The sequence below is a fragment of the Monodon monoceros genome, unplaced genomic scaffold, assembly GCF_005190385.1.
Source record: "Monodon monoceros isolate NGI ecotype Baffin Bay Population unplaced genomic scaffold, NGI_Narwhal_1 Super_Scaffold_22, whole genome shotgun sequence".
In the NCBI taxonomy this organism is placed as follows: Eukaryota; Metazoa; Chordata; class Mammalia; order Artiodactyla; family Monodontidae; genus Monodon; species Monodon monoceros.
This window is the reverse complement of record NW_021703779.1, coordinates 103299616-103310422: the sequence shown is the minus strand read 5'-3', so window position 1 is coordinate 103310422 and position 10807 is coordinate 103299616. Positions and strand designations below refer to the sequence as shown.

The 10807-nt window shown below is 36.2% G+C and overlaps 1 protein-coding gene and 1 pseudogene across 9 annotated transcripts in view; one reads left to right on the top strand and one right to left on the bottom strand.

Annotated features, from left to right (window-relative positions):
* THOC2 (THO complex 2) overlaps window positions 1–10218 on the top strand; it is a 169318-nt gene extending 159100 nt beyond the window's left edge. For 7 of the 9 annotated variants that reach the window (XM_029240281.1, XM_029240286.1, XM_029240287.1 and 4 more), the window contains 6 exons: window positions 1542–1679; window positions 2002–2071; window positions 2154–2311; window positions 4218–4294; window positions 4762–4807; window positions 10007–10218. In XM_029240281.1, coding sequence (XP_029096114.1) covers window positions 1542–1679; window positions 2002–2071; window positions 2154–2311; window positions 4218–4294; window positions 4762–4789 — 471 coding nt within the window. In that variant the 3' untranslated portion in view covers window positions 4790–4807; window positions 10007–10218. Of the gene's footprint in view, window positions 1–1541; window positions 1680–2001; window positions 2072–2153; window positions 2312–4217; window positions 4362–4761; window positions 4808–10006 lie in introns of those variants that run through there. The other 2 variants (XM_029240280.1, XM_029240285.1) reach the window with 2 other exon arrangements.
* LOC114905876 lies at window positions 8993–10576 on the bottom strand (annotated as a pseudogene).
* Between the last annotated feature and the right edge of the window lie 231 nt (window positions 10577–10807).

The window sequence follows — 10807 nt, the reverse complement described above, 5'->3', positions numbered from 1 at the left end:
TGTGTGTGTGTGTGTGTGTGTGTGTGTGTGTGTGTGTGTGTGTGTGTACACGTGCTTATTTGTAATCACAAAAAAATTTTTTTACTGGAAGAATTAAGCAATACTTCCCTAAGATAAGTCTTCTTTGAGTATTGTAATAACATATTACTTTCTTTGTCTTGTCAGTTTCATAAATAGTATTGACTTAAGATGTGAATAAACCTCACAATTAGAAAATATTAAAGTGTCATTTAGGGCATATACCCAGCAAGAGTACCTTTTGGACAAGCACTTTATGGTTGTTTCTCATTCTCTTGCTCTTTGTTATTAATAAACATTTTGTCTATTTCAGTTGATCATCAACTTTTAAACATTGAAATTTTAAAGAATCTGCTTATGCATTGCTATGGCAGTATTTCTGAGCAAACTGAATTGAAAATATTTGGTGGTGTTAAAAAAACAAGTGTTAATTTAATTCTCAAACTGATGGCTGTCTTTTTTCATGTATTCCTTTGAATACCAAAGGATTTCTTTGTGTAAAAATATTTGACTTTTGAATCACTGTTCTTTTCATTCCCAAGTTATATCTAGAATTGTGTAGTTATGTAATGAGTTATATTCAGTATTCTGCTGCCTAACATTTTTAATGTCTTAAGTTAAACGTAAGCTTGTAGCACAGTTATAAATGCCGTAAGGTTAGGTGTTTTATTATTTCCTTAATATTTTGTTTTAGAATGGATTTCCATATTTACAACTTGCATAAGTAAGGTTACCTCTTAATTATTTAGAATTAGCATATCCTTGATCTTTGGCTGTTTTATTGTCTATGGGCCTTTCATTGGAGAAAGAATAGGTAAAAGAGAATATTGGTTTATCATTTTTCAGTCTGAGTTGTTTTATCAACCATAACTGACAATATGGCTTTCTGAGCTATTTAGAACCAGTAAGACAAATTTTACAATCAGTTGTGATTATTTGACAGAAATTGGAGCGCTTTTAGAAGTAGTGAATATGCAGCCTTTATTATAACAGTATTTAGGATAATCTATGCATGGTATACACTGAGGCAGAAAAGACTTATTAGTAAAGTCAAGGCTAGGTTTTATTTTATACTTTTGCTCACTGTCATCAATTGCTTATCAGTGGATGGTAAAACTATTTTAAATTTCCGTGATTGTGTAGAGGTTTGTATTTTTTTGTTTGCAGTCGAGAAAGTTCAGTCACTATTTTTCACATATGGACTCTTGTAATAATGGTGGTTATGGGTCTTCACAATAGAGCTATATAAGGAACTGTAGCTTGTGAATTTACTAATAAAAATCTCAGTTGAGGCAGGAATGAACTGGTTGAGTTAAAAAAATGATAATTTTTATAAGGTCAAGAATTGAATTCTTTGCGTAATTTGTGCCATGCTCTTTTATTTTACCTCTCATAATCCAGACAGCTGACCCGTTTTGACTTTGGGTCTACTACCAAATGTCTTTCATTAAATAAACAATCAAGCAAATGATGCCAATACTGGAAAACTAATAATCTTTAGTAATATTGCCTTAATTTAACAGCTCTACATTAATCATACTCCTCCACCACTGTCCAAGAGTAAGGAGAGAGAAATGGACAAGAAAGATTTGGACAAGTCGAGGGAAAGATCCAGAGAAAGAGAAAAAAAAGATGAAAAGGACAGGAAAGACCGGAAAAGGGTTTGTAATTTTTTAAAAATTAGTTTGGAAAGCTCATTATCATGTACAGTAGTGTGTTTGTTGCCTTTTTTAAAGTACTAGTTTGTTGCATGACAGTCTATTATTTAGTGTTTTAACTGGTATTTTCACCGTAGTCAGTAATAAGGATCTTCAGCCTAATAATCTCTACCAGCTCTGCTTGTCTTTCATGTCGTTTTACCAAGTATGTGAAAGCACCACAGATATTCTCCAATGCTAGTTACTAGCTATTCTCTTCTTGTATAAAAGTAATACTTTAAAACAAAAACTCTTGATCAATGTAGTTCACAATTCTTGGTTCTAGGATCACTCAAACAATGACCGAGAAGTGCCACCGGACTTAACCAAGAGGCGGAAAGAGGAAAATGGAACAAGTAGGTAGACTTATTAATACTTCCCAAGCAGTCATCAAACTGAATTGGAAAAGGCTCTCATGATTCTCTTTTATAATTTTAGTGGGGGTTTCAAAACACAAAAGTGAGAGTCCGTGTGAGTCTCCTTATCCAAATGAGAAAGACAAGGAAAAAAATAAGTCAAAATCGTCAGGCAAAGAAAAAGGCGGTGACTCATTTAAATCTGAAAAAATGGATAAAATCTCCTCTGGTGGCAAAAAGGTAAATTACAAGAACAAAAAGAACAATATACTTTTTCTTAGAAAATCACCCATTAGAAAATTTAGCAAATACTGAGGTTTTTTTGTAGTCAAGTAGTCTTTTGTTAATTATTTGGGGGCAGGAGGAGGAGGCTTTGGGGGAGGGCAGGTTATCTTGGAGAACTTGAGCCAGTTCAGTCCCAAATTACTGGGAGGGTGGAATTAGTTTACCTCTGAAATTCCCTTCCTCTCCATTCCACTCCCAGCTACTTCTTTTCATTGAGTTTCAGCCTTTCTTTTCATGTTTTCTTTTTTCTCTGACAACAGTTCTTTTAGTTCCTCTTCATTCATGAGGTTAAAATGTGGTCGCATGTATTCTCCCTGATCATCACACCGTTATAAAGTCTTTATTAATTCTGATTTTTAAACACATTTTTATAACATTTTCTCCTAATAAACTTATGTGTTCACAACTTATATTTGATTTTAAAATTAAGTATAGTGTGCATTCTCTTAGATACTAATGGATGATAGAATACATCTGATGCATCTGCCATAAAGTAAGCAAGCCATTACTAAAGTGTAAAGTGTTTACAAAGCATCATTATGATATATATTCAACATATATGCCATATATTCATAGTTCTTAAAAGCAGTTTTGGAAAATTATAAGGTGATCGTTTTAAAAGGGAGGCTGCTCCTTTTAAATAAGTATTTTTTAAATTGAGGTAAAATTCACATAAAATTAACCATTTTAAAATGTACCATTCAGTGGCATTTAGTATATTTGCAGTGTTTGCACTCATCATCTCTGTCTAGTTCAAGAACATTTTCATCACCCCAAAGGGAAACCACATACTCATTAAGCAGTCATTCTCCATCACCCCTTCCCCACCCCCACCCCCGGCAACTACGAATCTGCTTTCTGTCTCTGTGGACTTATCAAAAACTTTGGCTGTTTCATATAAGTGGAACTGTATTATAATGTGGCCTTTTGTGTCTGACTTCTTTCACTTAGCATAATGTTTTTGAGATTCTTCATGGTGTTACATGTATCAGTACTTCATTTCTTTTCATGGCTAAGTAATATTCCATTTTACGAATATACCATACTTGTTCATCCACTTGTCACTTGATGGACTTTTGTCTTGTTTTCCACCTTTTGGCTATTGTGAATTGTGCTGCTATGAACATTGGTGTGCTGCTATGAAGTATTTGTTTGAATACCTGTTTTCAATGATCTTGTGTTTATACCCAGGAGTGGAATATCTGGGTTATATGGTAATGCTATGTTTAGCTTTTTGAGGAACCGCCAAACTGTTTTCCACAGTGGCTGCACAGTTTACATTTCTACCAGCAATGTATGAGGGTGCCAATTTCCCTACATCCTTGCCAACACTTGTTATTTTCTGTTTCTGTTTTGTTTTATTTTTATTTATTTAGTTTTTATTGTAGCCATCCTAGTGGGTGTAAAGTAGTATCTCATTGTTGTTTTGATTTTGTATTTTCTTAATGACTAATGATGTCGAGCATCTTTTCATGTACTTGTTGGCCATTTGTATATCTTCTTTGGAGAAATCTATTCAGATGCTTTGGCCATTTTTTAATTGGATTGTTTGTCTTTTTGTTGCTCAGTTGTAAGAATTCTTTACGTAGTCTTGATATTAGACACTTATGAGATATATGATATGCAAATATTTTCTCCTGTTCTGTAGGTTGTGTTTTCACTTTCTTGATAGTGTTCTTTGATGCATGAAAGTTTTTACTTTTGATGAAGTCCAGTTTTTTTCTTTTGTTGCTTGTGCTTTTGGTGTCATATTAAATAAGTTTGAAGAAAAATTTATGACTGGTGAGTGATGAAAAGAGATTTTGAGCTGATTTTTATATTTGGTTTTCCCTTCCCCAACTAATTCCACCATTCGTTATAGGAGTCCAGGCATGATAAAGAAAAGATAGAAAAGAAAGAGAAACGGGACAGTTCAGGAGGAAAGGAAGAGAAGAAACAATATCCTTTTCATCTTATTGATGTTTTTAATCAGTATAATGGAAAGCTTTGATACTGGTCTTATTTAGAATTGTACCCTTGTAGTATGTGGTCTAAATGCTCAAGGACTTACTACCTTTTAAATGGTCTCTCCAGTTAACCCTCTCAGATGTACAAAACGTGGAAATGGGAGACTTGATTGTTTTTTAAACTTCTTTGGTGACTGAGATTGTTTTATGCCATCAAGGGATTTAAAGTCCCTCTGGCTCTACCACCGAGAGGAAGAAAGGGAACAGAGAGTCCCTTGGGCTGGGGGCATGGGGAGTAGCAGGGCAAGATGATGTGGCAGATGAGAAGAGCTGGTAGAGTTTGAGGCTACCAGGCTGGTAAGAGCCAATTAGGCCTGCAAGCTGAGGGATTATACTAAAAGATGAGACAGCATTCTTTTTTTCCCCCCAAAAGTTGTTTTCCCTTAATTTGTCATCTACTCATAAGTCCTCGGACAAGCACAGATAATGAAGACTTTCAATCAAGGTGAGTGTTCTCTCACCTCTTTTCATTTAAAGATAGAAATATAAAATGAGGTCTGATAATGTTGAAGAAACTAGATCCATTTTGCAAGATACAGCTAGAGTTTTTCACCTAAATATAATGGTCAGGTCTTTGGGTAAAGATGCGAGACAAGATTCCCAGTTATTTTTAAGCTGTTTTCATTTTAAGCTTGCTGTTAGCTACGCCTTTTTTTTTTTTTTAAAGCACCAAGATGTATTTAAAAACATCTGGCTTTCTCTTCACCACTCATTCCCATCTTCTCTGGATAGTTACTTTTTTAAAGTACCTTGTAGGTGGTGGTGGTATCTGCATTTTACAGATGAAGAAACTGAGACTCTAAGAGGTTAAGTAGAAGAGGGTGACAGAGATATTAGCTGACACACCAATATGCAAACATAGGTCTTCTTGCCCTTCAGTGTTCTCTGATCTTCTTTTTGCCTTTCATGCAGACACGTTATCCAGAGTTTTAAGTTTCCTGCCTCTCTTTCTACCACTGCCCATGTTTTGCAAAGCCAAAAATATGGTCTGTGCTTTTAGTTCTGGAATTTAAAATATGCAACTTTGTTTTCAAAGTAGTTATGCCTTATGTGAGATTTTAAAAGTGTTTTATCCATCTTAAATAAATTGTATGTGGACGGAGTGTTCAGAACCTTAATATAATCTTTTCTGAGTACTCAGATCATCACTTGAATAGTTATTGTTTGGTGTGATGCCTTAGGATTATTGAGGTGTATGTAGGATGATTTGCCCTCTACATTTAATGGTTTGAGATGGCTGTATTAGAAGTTGTTGATTCTTTTATAGCCAATTTTCTGGTTTCCATATTAGCTGTCACTTTTTAATGATATCAAGTATACTTGCTTTCTCTACCCTCCTCCTAATATTATTTGCTGCTTCTAATCTTCTAATGAAACTGGATAGATAGCCAAGGCGGTTTACAGTTGTTTAAGAGTGAGAAATGTCTGAGAGCCTGTTTTGTATAAAGGTGTGAGCTTTAGAGTATGGATTTTGTCCTGTTTATTTTGGCTGCAAAGCAGGGATTTGAGGTTGCCAGGTAGGTAACTTCTTGACAAATAGTGTGCTTTTTCTGTTTTGTTATTTTGTGCTTGTTATCTAAGTATTACAGAAGGGTGGATGAGAGTTATGAGAGAGCATTTAGAATTCAGTAGATTTTTTAAAATTAGAAAGATTATAAAAGAAATATTATTACCTATTCTTAAATTCTAGCCATCGCCCACCCTAACCACTAGCTGTCTTCCCCAGTGAACCATAAACTCTTAATCTTCTTTTTTTATTCTTCACCATAACCTTCGTTTCAGTTTGGCATTTTGCTTTTTACTTCTTGCTTTCACCTGGTCCCCTTATTAAAGAAAACAAAAACACTCTGCCTCTTATATCTTCATTAGCAGTGGGCCAGTCATTGTCGTCGACAATTTCATTGTGATTTTGGACATCTCTCTTTACTCTCTTCTTGGGTAGACTCTTTGTGAGGCACCGGTTGATTTTTTTCCTTTTTTTTTGGCTGCTCTGTGGCTGCCTTCTGTTGGATACCTTCTAGGGTTGGTCAAGTCTTTATGTGGTTCTTCCTTTTCATTTAGAGGTCTCATCATTTCTTATTGGCACCATTTACCTTTAGGCTACTTCAAATCTGCTGCTCCCTGCTCCCTTTTTAATTTATTTTATATTCTACAGAAAGGAGAACTGCTACACATGTCACATTTCCATGAGTCAGAGATGTCATTAATTGTAAGATTCATTGTTGGTTTCTAGAACTGTTTTTTGAGAAAAGTGGATAGAGAAATGACATTGATTTGTATGTATCACCTTGATTTCAAAAACATTAAAATGATCATGTTAGAGTTAAGAAAATACAATATATAAATGTGACCCAGATTAAATTCCTTCCAGAGTCTTCTTTTCCTGTTTCATAATGTTATGTTGCAAAATCCTTTTTGCTTGTTTTCTGTATCTCCTGTTACTCGTTATTGCTAATGTCTTCGTCCAAATTCATCTACTCTTTCCTTGATTTAGTCTCTTGAACACTACTAGCTGCTTTGCCTTTAACTGTTTCCCCTAGTTTAATCTTCAAAAATTCCTGTCTATGAAAAATTTCCACTTAGAAGCATTCTTTAGCTTTGCAATTGTAAATTGATATGTGTGGTCCTCAGTTCACTGAGTTCAGCTAACTTTTGAGAGTCCTTTTGTGAACCAGACACTGCTAAACTGAGACTTGCTTCTAGGTTTTGAGAAGCTCACTCTTCTTGCACTTTGATTCTGGATTCTTGGTTCTTGATTTCAAAGAATATTAGCAATTAACTCTATCCTATCCATCTGCATTTGTAGTATACTACATTCCTATTCTAATACTCCAGTGAAGCCTAATATATTTTACAGGTCTGTCTCTCACCTCTGGTCTCTTACGTGTAACCTCTTATCGTTTAAACCCAGGGTTGCAAATTCTCAGCCCTTAGGCAGAATGTGGCTTATTAGACATACCTTCTTGGCCTTGCACAATATTTAACATTAAAAAAAAAGGTTGCCTTTAAAAATCAGAAGAGTTGACAAAATCCAAATTTCATTTTCTTTTGAAGAACTGGAACATCTGGCAACATTGTGTCCTGATTTCTGCATGGCAACAGTCAGCTAGACCTGCCTAGGTGCTTGTTCCCCTTAAATAGAGTGGGTCTTTTTTTGTAGTTTACCTCATTCAGGCCCCACCCAGCTCACTTCCACTTGTTTCCATTTTATACTAGCCCCTGTAAGCAATCGATTTTGTAATTCCTGTTCTGAGCCTTTCTTCTTCAGTCCATACTTGGAAACTGACCTCCTAACTGCTCCAAGTTTGCTTATTTTAGGAATGTGTTACCATGTTGAGACACAGTCCTAGATGCTGGTAATAATATGTGTTGGAGTAGGAAGTGTTCAATTAAGTTTCTTCCTCAGTAGTTTCCCATTGCTTACACGTGTGTGTCAGCTTGCCTATAGAGTCCTAGTCACTGATTCCTATGTATATATGAATGTGTTACATATCCCTCTCCTTAGATTGTGGTCTTGTTGAAGGCAGTAACTTCATCTCTTCCTTCTAATCAGACAATCAAGTATTTTTCTTTATTACCTGCTATGTTTCAGATACTCTTACCTTTACATGGAGAGCTATGTACAGAAGTATTAACTATATCTCTTTGGAATTGAGGAGAAACATCACTGACTATTTTTGCCCCCAGAAGAAGGTTCAGTGTATTTATAGCATTTGATAGTATACTGTTTAAGAAGTTGCTTTGTGTGCTGCAACATATTTTTTGAGGGCAGGTTTATTATGCTTTCATCTGGGTCTGTATGTAGCAATCATTAAATGTGTAAAAAAGTCTTGTTAGGAGATTGAAATGATAGACCTAAACTATTTTTCTCTTCATTATCATCCTTTAAAGTATCAGTGAGTTCTGTACACTGATATTCATAGGCACCAAACAGTTGGAGAGAACAGGAGGGATTTTCTATTTCCTTTCTTCCACTTAAGGCAGACCAAATTTTCACTCAGGTGCTGTGCTGTTCTTTATCTGGATGTAGGCATGAGCACTTCCAAAAGGCTCCCATGCCACATTTACCCTTGAGTGTGACACATATTCCTCACACACACATTTATCTTGAGAGGCACCCCTGGGTATGCTGAGATTCAGTTCAGTAGAATCCTAGTTTTAACTGTTCCATTTTATCCACTTGGAATACCTCAGGAAGTGTGTTTGCTATGATAAGAATTGCTAGGCAGCAGTTTAAGGGTAAATGAAGGAGTAAAGTGGAATTAGGATGGCTGTCCCTATATCTTTCTCCTGTAACTTCTTTCTTTCTTGTAAATGTTCATTGGACTCTTCTGTCAACTTCATCCATGTGTACCTTTGTACTTGGCATGTGCGTGCCTGTGTGTGTATGTGTACACGTACTAGGATTAACCAGGAATAATTTATTAATTCACTGGGCTTGTATTTTATAGTTTCTCTAAATAAATTTTGTTGCCATCCAGAGGGTTCTTTTTTTTTTTTTTTTTTTTGCGGTACGCAGGCCTCTCACTGTTGTGGCCTCTCCCGTTGCGGAGCGCAGGCTCAGCGGCCATGGCTCATGGGCCCAGCTGCTCCGCGGCATGTGGGATCCTTCCGGACCGGGGCACGAACCCGTGTCCCCTGCATCGGCAGGCGGACTCTCAACCACTGTGCCACCAGGGAAGCCCCAGAGGGTTCTTTTATGAGGAGTCTATGAACTATTGAAACATTTCTTAGGACCTTTTTGATCATAAAAATAGAAAGTGTGTGTGTGTTTATAAAGGCATAGCTCTGATAATAAGGCTGATTTTCTATTTGCCTTTCTTCTCTATTTTGCTGCTAGTCTAGCTGCTCTTTCACCCAGACCTAACGTTTCAGACTTCGTTCTTGCTGTCACAGCTGTCTATAAAGTAACATCATTTAAAATCAGCTTCCTCAACTCTGAAAGGGTACTCTTTGAGGGCATTTCATGCATAGTTTTCTGATGCCCTGACAAAGGAGGAGGGCATGGTGGAACAGAGGGAAATGACAACCTTACTAAAAGTTGTCCAGATAATTCCCAATAGGAAGTGATGTTTACAAATGTAATCTTGTCTTAGCATAGTGGAAGGCCACCTTTTGTTGGAGTGTATCCTGCACAGATGGTATTACCAATGCAGTTTATAGCACTGAGAGAGTAGAGGTGTCTAGGATGGAGGACAGTCAACTCTGAACTGAGCCTGAAGTAGAAACCCTTTGAGAAACATCAACAGTCCTAGATGTGAAAAGATAGATTTGAGGGATCTCTTGCATTTAGAACCTGTGCTTTCTTATTACAATGGTTTAAGTTGCACATATTTAAAAAACTAGTTAATAAACAATAAGAAGAATATTCCAGGTAAGGTGATATAAACTTATTATTAATGAGAATAAAATATTACTCTGCTGGAAGATAGAGTCCTGAAGTCTGAATTTGGTGCTGTTTCATCACTATGTGACTTTCTTCTTGATGGCAGTTCTTTCTGAAGTTCACTGAACTTGGGGTGGTTTTCAAGTTTGTAATCCCAAGACTTCATTATTTTATAAATATGTTCTGGTTACTGCTGAGAGACTGACATCTAGTATCTTCTTTCCACTTGCTCTTGTGCTTGCTGATTTGTCATTCCAGGGTATGGACAGACCCCTAAGCTGAAGGTCTCCTAGAGGAGGATGCCACAGCTCCATGCGTCACTCTCAGAACGATATCTCCTATAATTAAGAGCTTCTGGTGCTGTCCATTTAACGGGAATCTGCTTTAAATCAGAAGATGAATACACACTACCATCCTCTTGACGAGACATTCCAAAGTCACTGATTTTCAGAACATTATTTTCACCTCCAGGCAGTTTCTTGCAGCAAGGTTCCTGTGTATACAATGTTTACTCGAGATTTGCCATCCAGAAGCAGCATCTAATGAAAATTTCACTAACTGTTTTAGTTCATCCTTCTTTCTCAGAAAGGAGAGGAAATCGCCTCCTGGAACCAGTTCCTTAATCATGTAGATAGGCTGTATTTGTGTGCGAACTTTGATAAGTTTGACAATATTGGGATGATTATATTGCTTGAGGATTTTGGCTTCTTGTAAAAATTTTAATTTCAGTTCCTGGGAAAGATCATCTTCACATGTTTTAACAGCAATAGCAGTTTTATCCTTTAATGTGCCCTTAAATGTGTCATCAGAATTTCCCTTGCCCAGTAATTATGACATTTTCATGATAGGCATTTTTTATTCTAATTATGATCATGCTGATACCGTGATTCTCTTTATTGGAACATTGACTTTTTTTGCAGTTAAAAAAAATTGAGATGAAGTTCTTATAAAATATTCCATTTAAAGGTGGTTTTTCGTATATCCCTGTGTTGTAACCATCACCAGTAATTCCAGAACATCTCCATCACCCTCAGAAGAGACCCTGCATCTGTTAGCAGT